General features: G+C 36.6%; 1 protein-coding gene and 4 non-coding genes across 6 annotated transcripts; 2 read left to right on the forward strand and 3 right to left on the reverse strand.

Moving 5' to 3' along the window:
- Positions 1-1,520: 1,520 nt before the first annotated feature.
- Trnag-ucc (transfer RNA glycine (anticodon UCC)) lies at positions 1,521-1,592 on the reverse strand. The gene has a single exon. It is a non-coding gene; the product is annotated as a tRNA-Gly (tRNA).
- A 1,500-nt stretch (positions 1,593-3,092) lies between these two features.
- On the reverse strand, positions 3,093-3,164 carry Trnag-ucc (transfer RNA glycine (anticodon UCC)). The gene has a single exon. It is a non-coding gene; the product is annotated as a tRNA-Gly (tRNA).
- An 839-nt stretch (positions 3,165-4,003) lies between these two features.
- Trnag-ucc (transfer RNA glycine (anticodon UCC)) lies at positions 4,004-4,075 on the reverse strand. Its single transcript has one exon. It is a non-coding gene; the product is annotated as a tRNA-Gly (tRNA).
- A 4,847-nt stretch (positions 4,076-8,922) lies between these two features.
- Trnag-ucc (transfer RNA glycine (anticodon UCC)) lies at positions 8,923-8,994 on the forward strand. The gene has a single exon. It is a non-coding gene; the product is annotated as a tRNA-Gly (tRNA).
- Positions 8,995-10,881: 1,887 nt separating this feature from the next.
- On the forward strand, positions 10,882-14,795 carry LOC128213215 (growth arrest and DNA damage-inducible protein GADD45 alpha-like). 2 transcript variants are annotated; one of them, XM_052918773.1, is made up of 4 exons: positions 10,887-11,042; positions 11,430-11,655; positions 12,699-12,939; positions 13,390-14,795. In XM_052918773.1, exons 1-3 carry the CDS (start codon positions 10,999-11,001, stop codon positions 12,903-12,905), a joined length of 477 nt encoding a protein of 158 aa, XP_052774733.1. In that variant the 5' UTR covers positions 10,887-10,998; the 3' UTR covers positions 12,906-12,939; positions 13,390-14,795. The 2 variants fall into 2 exon arrangements, with proteins under 2 accessions (XP_052774734.1, XP_052774733.1); XM_052918774.1 differs by lacking the exon at positions 13,390-14,795 and having other exon boundaries at positions 10,882-11,042; positions 12,699-12,940.
- Positions 14,796-19,010: the final 4,215 nt, after the last annotated feature.

Genomic DNA, 19,010 nt, shown 5'->3' on the forward strand with positions numbered 1-19,010 from the left:
TTCGTCCAAGGCGCACTAAGGTCCGGGCGCGGTCTACCAGGGATGCATGTACGTTGCGTCCCGGTCCGATACGTTCTGATAGGATCCCTCACGTGTTCACGTCTTCATCTAGGTCTGATGCGTTTTCCACATTTTGTCAAGGCCTCCTATGCATCGAACGCGAACACCGCAGAGCTTTGGATTACGTTTGTGTCCACGGTATAAAGAAAATCTCCCAGGCAACAGCAATCACTGTATCAGAATACTTCGACAAGTAAACATGAATTCCAAAGATGAAGAAGATTTTGTGTTTTCACCGCAAATGAAACGTAAAGAAACGGCTATCGTCCACCCTCGCTTGCCGTGAAAACCGTGACAAAACGAAGCACAACGTGATAAAACTAGAAAGGAACTTCAGATGCCGGGGATTACATATTCCCGCCCCCCTATGGACGATTTATAAGTTGTGTAACGGCCTATTACGTACTGTCACGTACTGTCACGTGTCATTGCGTTTACCCCGTTTTACTACGACCTACTACGTTTCTCATCCACACCGTGGCTGCCGTGGCAATTTTTTTGACAGTGTAAAATTCTGGCCCGGCATGCACGGCAATAACGGTCTGTCACGTTTGCATATCCCGTTCCCCCGCGCTGTCTAACGTTTATCCCGTTTTCTCCACGGTTGTCTGAAACGGGGCTGCCGTGGCCACCGGGAACATAGTGTAAACGTAGCATAAGGCAATTGCCCTGTCAGCGATGTGTCACCGGCTCGAACCCCGGTCTGGCGTTACGTTTTTACTCACCTTGTGATAAAAGGCGCCAAACGAGAGGCTGTGTATGTATATATACTCAATGTCATATCCGTTGTTTCGTCGAGAACATGTTAACCTTGTTCTTATTCCTGTTAATTCGGGGACAAATTCCAACTTGGAGAGGGAAATATGTCACGGTATACTTACCTATACATGTGCTGAGAAGGAGTGTAAGCGGTCCGTGTCTCAGTCGGTAAAACACTCCTCCTGTCAGCGAGGGTTCCCGGGTTCGAGCCCCAGTCTGGGTGCACATTTTTCTCGTCTGAGACATTGATATGGTCAAATTTCAAAGAAAAAGCCTGCAATAATAAATACATTTTTCAATTGTCTGAACAAAGGCCTTGGTTTTCTATGCGCGATATTACTCTAATAAACCATTATTCCGAACATTCCAAATTTATACACGACTTATTAAATATTCCTCGACGGTTAAGCGCGTTATATAACATTTGTTTCTTACGCTATGTATTCTTAAAATACTCTTATTCCTTAGAATATTTACACATTATAAATCACAGATCGACGGACTGGGAGGAAACAATTCTAATCGTTCACCCCGGCGCCCCATGTACTTAACACAGTATGTGGATTTCTTTACATAAACACCACATTGTAAAAATTGGCGTTGTTGGGAATGGAACGCAGATCGACTTCTTTGAAAACAACCATGCTAAACTTTAATCTATCGAAGCTCCCTTTATATTCCTAACAAGCAATTTAAAAATGTGCGTCGGCCGGGAATCGAACCCGGATCGACTGCTTGGAAGGCAACCATGCTAACCTTTACACCACCGACGCTTCTTCTACACGAAACGGCCCCAAAAATATTGTTTTGTGTGCAGTATGCGCATATAAAAACAAATATCTGTGCTGAAATTAATATGCGACCTATATTTAAACGAAAGACCGCCTTAAATGTTGTTTAATTACAGCACAAACATTGCATTTATGTTACGGTAAACTTACCTTTACCAATGTTAAGAATGTGTGTGAGCGGTCCGGTAGCTTAGTCTGTAAAGCAATCACCCTGTCAGCGAGGTGTCCCCAGCTCGAGCCCTGGTCTGGCTGCACGTTTTTGCGACCCTGTGACAAATGGCGCCAAAAGTGGGGCCGTGTCTGTATATATACTCAATGTCATACCCGTGGTTTCATCGAGATCATGTTAACCTTTTTCTCACTCCTGTTAATTCGGGGACGAATTCCAAATTGGCGGGGGAGTATGTCGCGGTATACGTACCTTTACAGGTTTTGAGAAGGTGTTTCAGCGGTCCGGTAGCTCAGTCGGTAAAGCACTCTCCCTGTCAACAAGGGGTCCCCGATCAAGGCCCCGGTCTGGCTGCACGTTTTTCTCACCCTGTGACAAATGGCGCCAAACGAGGGACAGTGTCTGTATATATATATATATACTCAATATTCTATCCGTGGTTTCGTCGAGATTATGTTAACCTTGTTCTTATTCCGGTTAATTCGGGAACGAATTCCAACGTGGCAGGTAAGTATGTCACGGTATACTTACCTTTACAGTTGTTGAAAAGTTGTGTAAGCGGTCCGGTACCTCAGTCAGCGAGGGGTACCGGGTTCGAGCCCCGGTCTGGCTGCACGTTTTTCTCACCCTATGACATGGATATGGTCCAATTTCAAAGGAAGAATCTGCATTGATAAATGCATATATCAGTTTGTCGCAGCCCTGTTGGTAAAAAACCATGGAGGATATTTGTTGACTTTTGGTGTTATATAAGAGTGATCATAAAAAGCAATGTTTTTATGAGTGGCGCAGCCTCTAAGGTTGGCCACATCATTTCAACGTTGTTAAACCCGGCACAGTAATCGTTTCGATTGTTTCAATATAGGCCTTGGTTTTTTAAGCGCGATATTGATGGGTTTAAAGATAACTATAATAATTCATTATTCCGAGCATTCTTAAGTAATACATAGCTTTTTAAAAAATATTCGAAGGTTATGCGCATTTTATAACGGTTGTTTTATACACTACTTATTCTAATAATACTCTTCTTTCTGAGATTATCTACACATTATAAATCACAGATAGACGGATTGGCTGGAAACAATTCTAACCGCTCACCCCGGCGCACCATGTACTAATGTCCATAAAAAGACACAGAATGCGATATTCTTACATTAAGACCACATTAAAAAATAGGCGTTGTCGGGATTCGAACGCAGATCGAGTTCTTGAAGGCAACCATACAAAACTATATAACGCTGAAGCTCCCTGTATATTCCTATGCAAGACACATATGACGATATTCATGACATAAACTACACAATATAAAAATGTGCGTCGGCCGGGAATCGAAGCCGGATCGACTGCTTGGAAGGCAACCATGCTAACCTTTACACCACCGACGCCTTTTACTACAGAGTAAAGCCCAAAAACATATCTGTGTCCGTGAGGTACGCGCTTATAAAGAGGGAATAAATTGTGTTGAATTTATGCGACCTATACTTAACCGATAGTACGCCCTAAATGTTGTTTAAAAACAGCACAATCATTGTATTGAAACTGTCCATTTTTCAATAAAATGGTCTGCAGAAATAATTACATATTTCTGTTTGAAATTGTCCTCTAGAAAACAAATCATAAAGCATATTTGTTCAATTCCGGTGTAAGATAAGAGTGATCTTATAAAGCAATATTATCACGAGTTGCGCATTCTCAGTTAGGTCACATCATTTTAAACATGTTAAACCCGGCACAGTGATCTTTTCGTCTGTCTGAACAAAGGCCATGGTTATTATCGCGCGATATTGACGGTTTTAGAGATAACTATATCAAACCATTTTTCCGAGCATTCTTAAGTTATACACGGCTTTTTGAATATTCCTCGACGATCATACACGTTTTTTAACATTTGCTTTGTACATTACGTATTCTAAAAAATATTTCATTTCTTACAATATCTGCACATTATATATCACAGATCGACGGATTGGAGGGAAAAAATTCTAACCGTTCATCCCGGTTCTCCATGTATATAGTTATATCCTTAAAAAGACACAGTATTCGATGTTCTTTACAAAAACAAAACACATTGTAAAAATAGGCGTCGTCGGGAATGGAACGCAGATCGAATTTTTTGAAGGCAACCATTCTTATCTTTGGACCGTCGAAGCTCCCTTTTTATTCCTAAGCAAGACATATTTTACGATATCCTGGGCTTAAATAACATACATGTAATATTAAAATGTGCGTCGGCCGGGAATCGAACCCGGATCGACTGCTTGGAAGGCAACCATGCTAACCTTTACACCACCGACGCCTGTTGTTATTCACCACGGCCAAAAATTGATTTATTTCCAGTAAGCTTTATAAAAAGGGAATATTTGTCCTGAAAGTATGCGACCTTTATTTAAACCATAGTCAGCCTTAATTGTTGTTTATAAGCAGCAGAATCATTATGTTGATATGGTCCAATTTCAAAGGAAATTTATTCAGATATGAATACATATTTCAGTTTGCCGCTTTCCACTTTGAAAAAAATCCATGGAGGATATTTGTTGAATTTTGGTGTAAGATAAGAGTGATCATGAAATGCAGATTTCACGAGTGGTGCAGCCTCAGTTTGGTCACATCATTTCAAACATGTTCAACTTGGCACAATGATCTTTTCGTTTGTCTGAACACAGGCCTTGGTTATAATTGAGCGATATTGACGGTTTTAAAGATAACAATAATAACCCATTATTCCGCACATTCTTAAGTAATACACGGCTTTTTTTAAAAATCCTCTATGATTGTACGCGTTGTATTACATTTGTTGTACATCACGTATTCTTATTTATTTCAATATATACACATTATAAATCACACGGATTGGGAGGAAACATTTCTAACAGTTCATTCCGACGCTCCATGTAAGGCCCCCATATATCCCTAAGTAAGACACAGTATACGATATTCATGGCATAAAGAACATACAAGTATATCAAAATGTGCGTCGGCCGGGAATCGAGCCCATATCGACTGCTTGGAAGGCAACCATGCTAACCTTTACACCACCGACGCCTCTTATTATACGGTACGGACCAAAAATATTGTTTTGTGTGCAGTACGAGTACATGTGTATAAAATATGCTTAAATGATGTGACCTATATTTAAGCGAAAGTCCGCCTTAAATGTCGTTTATAAACAGCACAATTATTATATTGATATGATCCAATATAAAAGGAAACGTCTGCAGAAATAAATATTTATTTCAGTTTGGCACTGTCCTCTTGAAAACATTTCATAGATGATATTTGTTGAATTCGTTGTAAGATAAGAATGATCATGAAAAGCAATATTTTCACGAGTGGAACAGCCTCAGTTTGGTCACATCATTTTAATCATGTTAAACCCGACACAGTGATCTTTTGGAGATCGGAAACACATGATGTATATTATATAATATTATTTTATAAACGTCCAAAATGTTTTTTTTTCATTTAACTCCATGCATAGTGCACACTTTCTCAGGTCATTTTGTAATAAATAGAAGCGACGGTGGTGTAGAGGTTAGAATGGTTGCCTTCCATGCAGTCGATCCGGGTTCGATTACCAGTCGACGCATATTCGGACTCCACACGCTTTAACCAGCCCAACTGCGTTCATAATCTGATACTGACATCAATCTCGCAATTCATTATTTACATTTGCACCAATAATTCATTGTTTTATTCAAGAATTGTTAAAAAATACTACATTCTTTCTCATCCATTCTGTAAAAGGAATAACATGACTATAACCGGAAACAGTTTATGAAATTACGTAACAATAACGCGGGTAAAAAAAACACACTCACTATAGATCACTTTTAAACGTAAAACATGTTGAAACACTAATGACAACAATACATTTAACATATAATAAATTAACACTTTCTTGCATGTTCATACACGTTTTTCGGGAACTGCTGACAAATTATAAACAATATCAGGATAAACAAATTTCAATTTACATACAAATGTATATATATATATATATCCCCTTTTATCCGATGATTCACGATCCGATCATATCCGGAGAAGTTGCGTTTATCGGTAAATATTCGCAATTGCCGAAAGGCAGTTCATTTAAATAAGTAAAGTTGAGGTGCAAATATATAATGTGTTTTTCAAAAACATAATTGCCTTGAGCGTCTGTTGAACAAAAATCTTTCAAGCAGTCGATCCGGGTTCAATTTCCGGCCGACGCATATTTTATAATGCGTAGAATATGCAGGGAATAAGGATATTTCTTTATTAAAGTGATACTCTTATTCAAAATAAATGCATACACATGTATAACAAACGTCAATTTTGAGTGATAAATCTTTTAGTACTTACAAAATATTGCATTTATGGAGAATATTAATTACTGATAACAAGATTGTAACCGTGTATTTAATAGCAGAAAGCGCAAAAATATTAAATGATTGGTGAATGATGAATGATTTTCTGTGATCTACTATAGTCTCATACGGTAGAATTAACGTGTTTAATGCTCATTTCTTTCTAATTAAACTCGGCATCCTTAATCAGAACCATTGTTTCGACATTTATTAATGCATCCCTTTTATTTAAACAATATTATTAATTGTGGTAAATCTTATTTGGGCGTAAGAGTGCGTCTTTAACCGACGCGCACATTTTAAAAAATGCAATTATTTGGAGAAGAGGCTCTATTTTATTTTCATAATTTCGAGTTTAAGCGCATTTTTACAAAAGTAAAACTAAACACTATTTGGCCATACGAAGTAATTTTGAATACTAAAAAAATAATAATAAATATCACATGGCCTTGTTCTTAATCCTAGTTTACGTTATATTGGCGACCTTTGCAAGGATAATAACACTACAGGTTTACCAAGCGGTATAACTGATAGGACCATATTGGACACATTTCATTTTGGAGTTGTCCTTCTTGCCTATTATGGTATTAACTCTGTATACTATAACATTCGGAACTCCTCGGTCATTTTCCATAGAAAACAGCTTCGGCTGTATATGGATGGTTTACAATGTCAGAATACATTACATTTACTCTTTTTCAAGCAGATTGTGTAGTTATTACAACTTAGCAGTTAAAAGTTATGATTCTATTTTTGAGAATTTGAATTATTTATGCAAATAAAAACTTCTCTGGCAATCATTTTAAACTGAGACATACACATACAGGTTTAAACACTACTATTTATAAATACTATTATAATTCTTAGCCGAACTACTTCTACTCATGCACCGGCATACATCCGAGGTTGTTTTCGATGGAAAATGGCCGAGGAGTTCCGAATGATGCTACAATTGTTTAAAAACAATATTAGCACCCCTTTTATATAGGCTTTTTTATTCATCCCAAACTAATTTTGGTTTCTGCGGTTTGGAAACCTTTTTCAAAAGTTTTGTTTGAAGTTACAAATGCATGGTTTTATGTACAATTTAAACAACATGATGGAGCTTCTGCATGTAGCCATTACTTCTGAATTTCTTCAAAACAATGATATCGCAGATGGTCAATTGCTTGTTTTAACTAAATGGTGTTCCGGCGCGTGTTGGATCACTGACCGCCATGTTGTTTTTTTCAAATTGAACTAGTTTATAAATAGAACAACCGACGGAAGTGCCTCTGGAGGGGGTTTCGATGTTTCGAAAACCAGTTTCGGTTTGCGTAAAACAAACGATGAAACTGGTTCTCATTTTATTTGAAACTGTAACAACAAATACACAGTTCGGGAAACCGATTTTAAAACCAAAACTAGTTTATTACAAATAAAAACGCCCTAATTGAACTGCAATTGGAAACAACTCTTTCATTTTCTATTTAAAACAACCGCGGATGTAGGTAAAGAAACACCACTTCGGAAATGCCTACTTTTTGTACGTATTGTTACACGCCTTATTACTTTTAAATAACACATGACAGAAATCAAACACTGGCGTAGCAATACCCCGCATTATAAACAAATAGATCCCCCTCCCCGCTAGCAAACTGGGCCTCCCCTCCCCCTCCCCCCGCTTGCGAACCGGGCCTCCCCTCTCTCTGCTAGCAAACTGGGCCTGCACATCAATTCTGGGCTAGCTACGTCCTTGTTAACGTATGGTTTTACCATCTCGGTTCATTGCCTAACAATTAGCTGAGTGGTTTTTACTTTCAAAACAAACTGAACATGCTGGATCTACTTGATCTAATTTTTATTGTTTTCATTTTCACGGTATCGTTTGTTCTCGTTCATCAGATATGGTCATTTTTCCGAATACACAAGTGGAGATTTCTATCCATATATGGTCTTTGGGGTCATGATGCACTAAAAATGTGTGTTATCTTGAATGCAATTCGGTCAATTGTCAGACTAGTGATTATTAAGGATACTTAATTAGTGGAGTCTGCCCTTAAAGAGTCAACCCGGGGTTACCATAAATACCATCCTCGGCACCCCAGTGTATACTGGGGTGCCTCGTATAGGTTATGATACACTGGTGTGCCGAGGATGCATAAATACCAAATTGTATGTGCTTTAACCATGTTGACTCCCAAAAATAGAATTATGACATTTAAAGATGCACTATTACTCCCAAAGAAGATTTGCCATAGTTTAAACACGTGGGTTTTTTTTACCAAGAGAGAAGAATAAAATGTCGTAAATAATGGATCGTATGAAGGATTCCGAGTTTAATTTAAAAAGGTGCAGAAAACACGGTATATCTACCTTTTGTGACTATAGTAGATCACAGTAAATATTTTAGCACTCACCAATCATTTCATAATTTTGCGTTTTCAGCTATTAAGTACACGGTTATAAACTTGTTATCAGTAATTAATATTTTCCATAAATGCATGATTTAGTAAGTTAAAGTTTTATCCCTCTAAATCTATGTTTGTTATGCATGTGTATGTATTGATTTTGAATAAGAGTGTCACGTTAAACGTTTCCAGCGTTCAATTGTCAAAAAAAAAATGTGGATTTTGTAATGTTCTATAAAAAAATATATTAATATAAACGAAAAATAAAGAGTTATCTTAAAGGGCAAATGACACCAGTTCGGAATTGCCTACTTCTTTTTAAGATTTCAATCGATTGCAATCGAACGTCGTATGTCACAAGGCTACTGCACAGTTTTCACTTATTATGTCCAACATGTGTGGATGAGGCGTCGGTGGTGTAAAGGTTAGCATGGTTGCCTTCCAAGCAGTCGATCCGGGTTCGATTCCCGGCCGACGCACATTTTTTAAATTGTGTAGTTTATGTAATTAATTAATTTCTTTGGTGTAATAGCAAATTTGCCTACCAAGATGACGACCTTGGATCGATTCAAGGACGACGCATTTTTACAAGGTTATGTTTATGATAGGGATATCGTAAAATGTGTCTTTTTAGGTATATAATTACATGGAGCATCGGTGTCCTAAAGTAAAGAATACTTCCAAAATCGATTAATTTTTTATTTCCGACGGACGCATATGTGAAATAAAGTGTAAATTATAGAAGAAATAAGATTTCTTTATGAATATAGGGTAGCGTGTAAAAAATCTAATTATTTAAAAAAGGGTTCATTTTTTTATTATTTCGAGTTCAACACGACATATAGAAGCGCATTTCTACAATAGTAAAAAAACTGATTGATCAAACCACGTAATTCAAAATTAATAATGTTATTACATTGCCTGTAACGATTGACAACAAGCGGTACAACTCATACCAGCATATTGCAGACATCTGATTTTGGAGTTGTCTTTCTTGCAAATATTGGCATTACTGAGTATGATATAATTGTTCAAAAAACAACATTAGCTTCCCCTTTAATGTATGTATACTCGCGCCAACAATAACCTAAACACTGATAAAAACTGGCGTACTCTTACGAAAGAATCTTTACGTAATAAACACATTCCACAAGATTTCGCCCTTGAATAATTTACAAACAAGTAGACTGTTTCATAATACCCACACAATTGTTCCGATACGAAAGTGCAAATATGAAAGGAGGAGGGGGAGGAATTAACAAAAGTTTGCTAAACTTGATTTCCTATCCTATATTCTTTATTGTATTTTTTACCCCAATTTAAACAACACCAACAACAAACAAATATATAAAAAATAAATAAATATTCCCAGGCTTATTAATAATGATGGGGGAACTGTTACTAGTAATAACTATCAAGAATTATACATTTTATAGACTAGTACAAAGGTTATAGAATAATAGGATAATATGTATAATTCTTGTTAGCTATTACAATTTACAGTTCCCCCATCATATAAGTAAGCCTGGGGATTTTTATTCATTCTTATACATCTATTTTTTATGTATATATATATATATATATATATATATATATATATATATATATATATATATATATATATATATATATATATATATATATATTTGGGGGGTGGGGGGGGGCGTGGCTTATAGGGTGTGGCTTAAAAACGCATCCTGCCCCTAGGTATAAGATGCCTAAAATCTGGTACTAATTAACGTTCCACGGGTAACGAAGAGCCCCAGAAACAAAGTATGACCCAATTGAAATTCGGTATCTAATTGCATCAGCCGCCCTTTGAAAGTCAGATGACAGCAAGTCAAATTATTAAGTATATCAATATTACTTATAACGTGGCCTCCACGCTGGCGAGACCATCATGGATTTGGCCTTGGAAAACGTTTATCTAACGTAATATCTAAAAATAGAATTCTAGCTAAACAGGTCCGGGCTCGGCTTCCCGGGATAGAAAGCTTCGTAACACAACGTTGTGCAATAACTTCAACGATTTCGCTACGTTTCTGATTTTGGAAATTCCCACGATCACGTGACCTACAAGGTTGGGAGAATTTGACCTACCGCATGACATTTTTCACATTTATATGACCTTTTTCATCGGTTATTCCAAGTTTTCTTTTACATATGGCTAAAGGAATCCACAATGAATCTTATTTAGTGTCTAAAATCAAAATCATTCCTGTGAACGTATAATGCAATACGGAATTCCACAATTTTACATCAGTGAATTGCGCAGGTGTTAAGCCAATCAGAGCTGAGGTCAAGGTGTTTCCCGGCCGACAAGTTTTTACACGCAATAGGGGAAGTCCTGATTACCGATAGAAACCATGTGAGTGTGCTTTAATCTGACATTCCAAAGTCTTATTGCAAACAGTTAGGACGTATAGTTACCAACAGTTTATTTTTGTGATTAAAGCAGTGTTTTAACAAATTTTGGACTAAAAATGACGCTACCAGATCACGAAGAAATCAGCATGCCAGAGAAAAAGTAAGTTTCTACTTTTTTTCTTCTTTTTGTCGCATTATTTGTATATATAATTTATTCCACGTGTCCTATTGATCGACTAAGGTGGTCTTAAAGCTTTTGATGATAATAGTATTGCACAACTGGTTACCTGCGTTTCCTGGGAAACAACGCTTGAGTTGCATGTTATAATTAGTATTGTGTATATATAATATATATTATATATGGAAATGTCTAATTAAGGTGTTTATCCACCCTCTCCGGGGGGGGGGGAGGTGTCACCACTATTAAAGTTACACTTTCTCTCTAGTAGCACTGATATGAATTTATTTTGATGTGCTATAAACATATAAGTATTTAAATGAAGTATGTAATATATCAAATTCTAACATTTATTTTTTATTATTCCAGAATTGAGAAGTCTTCAGGCCAATGCCTGTGTAAGGTCCTAGTGAGAGCGAGGGACGACGGAAGGCTTGTTTGTGGTGTGTTCGATAGTGCCAGCCGTCTCACCACGCGACCGGAAGAGGTTATGGTGTGCGTGCTACCGGAAACGGCGCCTGCGGACATCACAACGTCCATGCAACACAAGCTCATTGAAGCGTACTGCCTTGAAAACGACATACAAGTCATCAAGGTACGGTTTTGTAGCTTGCCAAATAGTCATCGTGGTGAAAAAGTTAGTATTTGCATTTATTTAAATTAATTCAACTTTGTACACTCATTTAGATTCGTATCTACAATGAAAACGTGACTTGTTCCTTTTTAACCGAGAGTAGTCGTTCTTTGCAATGTTAATTACGTAAATTTATGAAGTTAAAAATCAGGATGAGTTGAATGCAAGCCACTACAAAGGTTAAATGTTATTATTTATCACGCTTTGTGTGCATTTGATAAAGGTTCATTTAACGAAGTGTTGTATGATATTACATTTTTAACTTAGGAAGTAAAACTCGGTTTCCGCGTATTAGGCCTACTGGTGTTTCCCCGTGTAGACATTTAACTTCCTAGAACATGATGGGATTAAAGTACACGAAGTCTAGATCATTAACGACGCACATGTTTTCTGTACTCCTTCCGAGAAATTCAGAGCGATTACGGATGTTGGCCATGTCAATATAATCACGTCCTCGAACAGTTCTGGGAGCGCAAAATTAATTTTAAGTAAACACATGCGTTTTGTTTCTTTGAAAAAATACTTAAAACTTGAAATTTTGACTATTGGGCTTGTCCCTGTCATGAGCGGATCCAGGGAGAGGGCGCCCCCCCCCAAAAAAAAAATATCGACCTAGTTTGTTTTAATCTAGGAGTAAACAAAAACGCCTCTAAATGCATTCTTTTGGATTAGAGATTGTTAAAATGTGCTCCGAATCCCCCTTCCATCACTATAAACCAAATGAATTTTTGTTCTTGGGAAGGGGCGCAAGGCTAAGGTAACGCCCTTCAGTAGCGCCCCCTTAAACGTCAAATCCTGGATCTGTCCCTGTAATGTTCATTTAAGGAATGAATTGCGGGGTTGATGTCATTATCGGGGTATGAACGCAAATGAGCTGGTCAAAATGTGTGGAGTCCGAAGTAGATTTTAAGCGTTTATGATGGGCAATTTAATGGGACACGTGGTTGATATATTGTTTGCTAATTTTGTTTTGGTCTCTAACATCTGTATTTCTTCTTTTCCAGATCAAAAACAGCGAGAAGATGGGAATCCTGTTGAACAAGGATGCCCAGTTAAAGAGCGAGATGGACAACCCTGTGACCACGCCCACTCTTGACACTTCCTGTGTGTTGGTCGAGTGGCCGCCCAAGCCTCACATCAATAAGCACGAGCATCGATTGCTGGATTTCATCTGGTCTAAACAAGTCACGCAGTTAGACCTGCCTATTTGAAGAGAGTTTACAGAAGGTCATTCACCATTAGTAGGTATGTAATAACTGTGAAATGTTACCATTTTATACTTGTTAGCGGCTTACAAACAATCGGGAAAATGATAAAAAATGGTTTACAAAAACGGGGGAAATGGGTCATTGTTTTCTGTAATGAAGATGTCTGCTAATTGTTTGCTAATTGTTTTTGTTCCGTGACGCAAGCATTTGATGTATGAGTAACTTTCCATTATGGTTCTGAGCTATGATTCTTTAAGTGCATGTTAAAATACTACCTCCCAGTTACTTAAACTGTTCAATGTTCTGTTTCGTTTGGTAGGACAAAATCTGGAACGGACTCATGCATTGATCTATATTTTATTTTTAAAGTTATTCTCGTGACGTAACAGTCAAAATCTAGTATGCATTTTGGAAATGAGAGTGCATATCAATTATCATGTCATGATTTAAATTCCGTTTTAGATGGGGTCTCATTTTTATTTTTCAGGAAAATACCAATAAAAAGGTTAAAATCCGAAACATGAAGAAAAAAAGAGGTTCAGAACCCGTTGAGTGTATATAACCCTGCAGCCAATGCCGCGAAACTCGGTCATCCGTATCAAATGGACGACCGGCGAAACTCAGTCATCCGTATCACTTGGACGACCACCAAAAAAAATGCACGTGGAACGGAAAAAGGACCATCAAGAATGGAATATGGAACATTTGTTTGGAAAGAAGAAACTGATGTTATGGATTATCATGACACTAGAATCATAATCTAGGACGAAGCTATCCCCTTTGGGAACACACATTGTGTAACTAAAACTGTGTTACGTTCCTTGATTGTGCCTATAAATAACTTCGTCCAATGACGATATGGAGCATTCTAGAAGAACTAATCAGATTGATCGATTACAATGTGTTTTGCTTAAAGCATAATTATGATATTGTTTATCCGCATCAGTTTAAATAAAAGCTGTTGCATAAACGTGGGGTGTTTCAGGAAGTTCCCTATTTCGATGAACTGATTATGATGCTATTGGATGTATAACTTGCTCTACACCTTTACTTTAATTGAGACTTTGCAGCTGCTCTGTTTAGTGCACTGTTGTTTTAATTGTTGAGGGTCATTAAAGGGGTCATACATTAGGGGTCATTGGTCATTGTACATTGTCATTTTGTATAAAATTGACATTTTGTTCATAGAGGACATTGTAAAGAGGAGGGAGGAGAGAAAAAATAGTATAACCAGCATATAACCTTCCCTGCGTTCACTAAGGGTGTTTGTAGCTAATACGTTTGTGAATTGGTTCCCTGCTCGCAGTAAATGGCTGTGATGCAGCAGGGATACACAATATTAAGTGTGAGCTAACGTAAGCTACTGTTAGCCATAACTGAATCCCAGGGCTGGGGTCATATGCAAGAAGTATTTTAAGTTGTTCATGTATTTGTTAACGCCAATTTGGTTATAATTTTTTGAATGTATATGAGATGTACTTTTATCAGTTATTAAGATGTACTTATATCAGTTATAAAACACTGCACTTTCTTGGCTGTTTTTTGTGTATTATAATTCATTATATAGGTGTGTTTAAAAACATTATTTAAATCCTGTTATAGGCAAAAAACTCTCTTGTTTACAATTCATTATGCAAACTATATCCAAGAAAACAACATGGTTTAAGTTTCTGGTATTTCCCAGATGTGGTTTGAAACAAAACAGTTATATTTTCAAAATGAAGTATGAATCAGTTGCCTTTATAATGAATTCAAATTAGCATTGTGATTTATTATTCTATTTTTCAGTTATGAAGATAAACACTTGCTGTTAATTATTTTTAAGGTTATGGTTATATCAAATGGGCGTATAATGTGAAAAATTGGTGTTTGTAAATAAATATATATGAAAAATTAAAACATGAATCCTTGTTTATGAATTTTTCCCCGAAAAACGAATGCATGATCTGAACGTTCACGATGTTGTTGTGTTTTTTTTCATGCAATTAGCAACACTTTGCGAAACAATTATAACTATTAGATTAGTATCTTTCACAGCAAGAGAAAGAGTCAAGAGTAAGCTGTTAGGTTATAGTTTTCTTCGATAATATCTTTTAAGGAAAAAGCAGCTTAGATGCTATCGATTATATCGGTTTAAGGAAAATAATGACGTCATGTTTACGTGAAACCTAGTGGTAAATATGGCTTGTTCAACTTTATCATTTAATCTGCACGATGAGTATCTGATCTTATTTAATTGTTTGTGCAGAGTTGAAATAAACAGAAATATTAGCTGCACGAACATATTTAAGATTCTTCACATCACAAATATTTGTGACTTCTTTCTTAAAGGCACGGAATATAGCTCGATGCCAAAAAGGTTCATTATTATTTAAATGCATTATGATGTTAATCTCTTTTCACTTTAATGATTTAAACAAAAAACAAAACATATTATTTATATACAGATAAATAAATATCAGCGATATTTTGGCGCTGTTTTAACTGAAGAATGTGTGACTACATTGCTAATGATAAAAAACCCATATTATTCAAGTACAGATAAATTAATATCAGCGATATTTTGGCGCTTCTTTAACTGAAAAATGTGTGGTCACGTAGCTAAAAATTAAAAAAAAAACATTTATACAGGTTAATAATTTTTGTCTATAACTAAATCATGTGCTTTATTGTTTTAATCATTAATTCAAATGGGCTCAACATAAAAATGCATACAAATAAAGAGATATAATTATATTGTTTGCATCAAACTTTTTAGTGCGAGTTTTATAACAAACAACTTAACGCAATCGTCTGCCCTGGTTTACAGATGGTCTTTAAGACAATTAGACAATTATTTGGCGGATAATCAGAGCGATAACAGAAGCGTCATAAATCTTCTAGCACATGTTTTGATCTGGAACTCAAACAAATTGCTTGAGAAATGTGGTGCACTAGTTCTGGGCAGTCACGTTTCTTCTGAGACAAATAACAGGGTGATATCAAGTACGATTGGAAAGCATACGCACATGGACACTTAAAAAAACAATAACAACAACACAACAAAGAAGACGAAAGCTTTTCAGTAACAACGAATACATTTATGTAAGCGAAGATATGCACTAGCGGCTCCAGCAGGGAGGAGGAGGGGGGGGGGGGGGCAGCCGGCGCCCTCTCCCCTAAGAACGTTCAAGATTACGTTTTACTTTTAATTACAATATCAATGTAAAAAGTAATAAAATACGCACAAGATGCACCATTTCGGAAAAGAAATTGTTATTTTTTGTCTGGGGGAGTACCAATCCCCCCCCCCATGCCAACACTTTAAATTAAACAATTAAAATATCGATGAAAAAAGTATTAAGATACGCACAAGATGCACCATATTGGACTAGAAATTGTTAAAATTTTCTTTGGGGAGTATCCATCACATACCCCTGCCAACACTTTAAGTTTAATAAATTTCGGGTCTGAGGGAAGGGCGCAAGTCGAAAGCTTACGCCCCCTTAGGTTCAACCCCTAGGCCCGCCCCTGATATGCTGCTTAATATGGTGCTGTTTATGGTGATCATGGCGTGCATGGTGATGATGCATCCGTCCTTAAATTATTTTAAGATGGTCAGAGCGATGATGTAGGTTGACAGCGCGGACAGACAATGCACAATGTATATTTTAAATTCCCTCATTTAATTCGTCTCTTGTATTCGACTTATTGCAAAGTCACCATAAACCACTATAAAGGAAACTGCACTTACTGCGACATTTAAACCTCATAATACAACAAACCAGTATTTAGTCAAACATTGAATGAGACGCCGAAGTTATTCCGATACTTTGTTAGTCATTCATAGGTACAGATTATTTAAACTGTCCTTGATCAACCTAGCAGTGAACTAAGCCTTAGTACATATCCGATTCATCGCTGTTAGCTCGTACCAGGTCCTACCTATCGTCCATTTATTTATTTAGTTTCCTTCTTGTTCAATCAAAGCGGTGAGCTACGTAGTTGATACATGAATTTAGGGTCAGGGGCATAGCCAGCCCTTTGTTCATGTGTGCTCAGGGTGTTCAGGGGCATGTTCCCTCGGAAAAATTGAAAACCAAGGTGCAATCTGGTGCATTCTATGCGTTCTGAGGTGCCTAATTTAAGACTGGAAAATGGACAATTTTAGGAGCATGTAGTCAAGTACGCATACTGCAACTTTGGCTGATTTTTTGGATTTTTTTAGTCAGAATCATGTGAATTCAGCCGCGTATTCGCGTACAGGCAGCTACGCGCCTGAGGGTTAACATAAAGTCCATACGAGTTACGTACTCGGTACTTGGTACATGAATTAAGGGTAAGATTAAGTTCATACGAGATTTGCGTACCAAATTTTCCTTGAGTTGCGTCTTACCTATTTCAGTATACATATACTGTAACTGATATTGTCAATTCTAAGGTTGTTTGCATCATAATAATAATGACCTAGTTTTTAGTCTGTTTTGTTTGTTTGACTCATTTTCTTTCGTAATTCGTAAACCGGGTTAGCTTAGCTTTGTCATCTTGATAATGTTTTTAAATGAGGAACTGTTTTGATGGTCGTGTTTATGCGAGTACAAAGTCGATCGTCCCATATCTACAGTTCTACCGCGACCGAATTCTTCCAATACACGTATGTTTGTTCCAAAAACGTATATATCAATGGGGTTTAAAATCTGAAACCGACAAAAATTACATAACGCAAATAGCGTTCTTAAAGTCAAAACAAGTTGCTATAATTATAAATACATTCATAAACCGAATTAAATTCTACAAATATATTTAATATGTAAACTCATGAATGTCCCCACGACAAAGAACATTGAACTTATAATGAGTGTCCAGCCGGATTGGTCAACTGATAGAAATTCAAGTTTAAAGCAGTTGGTCCTATTTTCTCAAAACATATTAAAAAGTATACAGGCTAAAGTGTCTTATTTTATTTAGCCATATTATTTACTTAAATTTCTTTTTACATGAACAAACACTAACGAGCAGCCCTGCGGGGGCGCCCCCCCCCCCCCCCCCGACCCACCTTAAATCGTCCTAGTTTACTTTTTATTTGAACTGTACAATACGCCCAAAATCTCCTATTTCGGACTAGACTAGACATGTTAAAAGATTCTTCGGGGATAATCCCCACCACCCCTGCCAACACTTTACACCAAAGGATTCCGGTTTGGAGGAAGGGACGCAAGTCAAAAGGTTACGCCCCAAAAATACCGCGACAGATATCTGTCAGATACTTAGGCATTCCGAGATTATCTAACATTGTTAAACCACAGTTATTCATAGTTTTTTTGCTAGATCGTTAGAAAAAATAATAATTGACCCATTTGATAAATCTGCAGGATTTTTTTTTCAAAATATTAGGTTAAATGTCACTAAATTTTACGCCTCGTATGACACCAAAGCAGGAGTTCATTCCATTCAAACCACTGTGGGTAATAGCATTAAGATAAGAGGAGAATATCGCTATTAAACCAGTTCGTACCACATGCCAATGACCTATGACAATAAACTACAGTATGATCATTCAGTATCGGCTACATTCAGTTGCAACTTCAATTTACCATTCCCAAACTGAAAATGAAAGTCACACTGATATGACAAATGCATCGTGAATGCAGCGTCACTTTGAAATGATTATACAATATCTTCCCTTCTATGATTAACATATTAATGAAATTCGAATAATGTCAAACGACATGGGGAAACTAAAAAGAGGAAATACCAAAATGTTCGACATTAAAATACTTATAAACTATTATGAACTACAAATTTACATAGCTTCAGTAAATTTCTTCATACAATGTACATCAAATTTGCTAACCGGTACAAAGCAGGGTATTTTTCTAACTTGTAAAGCGTTATTTGATATTATGACTAAATAATATTTGAAATATTTCATTGATTTGATTATAAGTACATACCTTTATGTTAAAATCAATTTTCATTATTTATAATTGGACTATGAACATGTAAGAAAATGACTGGTGAAATATTTAATGAAAACTGGCCAAGAACGTCATGTATTACTTTTTGGAATGATATGATCGCTCATAAATTATAACTTAGAATAGTGTACATGACAAAGCATTTCCATGT

The sequence above is a fragment of the Mya arenaria genome, chromosome 13, assembly GCF_026914265.1.
Source record: "Mya arenaria isolate MELC-2E11 chromosome 13, ASM2691426v1".
Lineage (NCBI taxonomy): Eukaryota > Metazoa > Mollusca > Bivalvia > Myida > Myidae > Mya > Mya arenaria.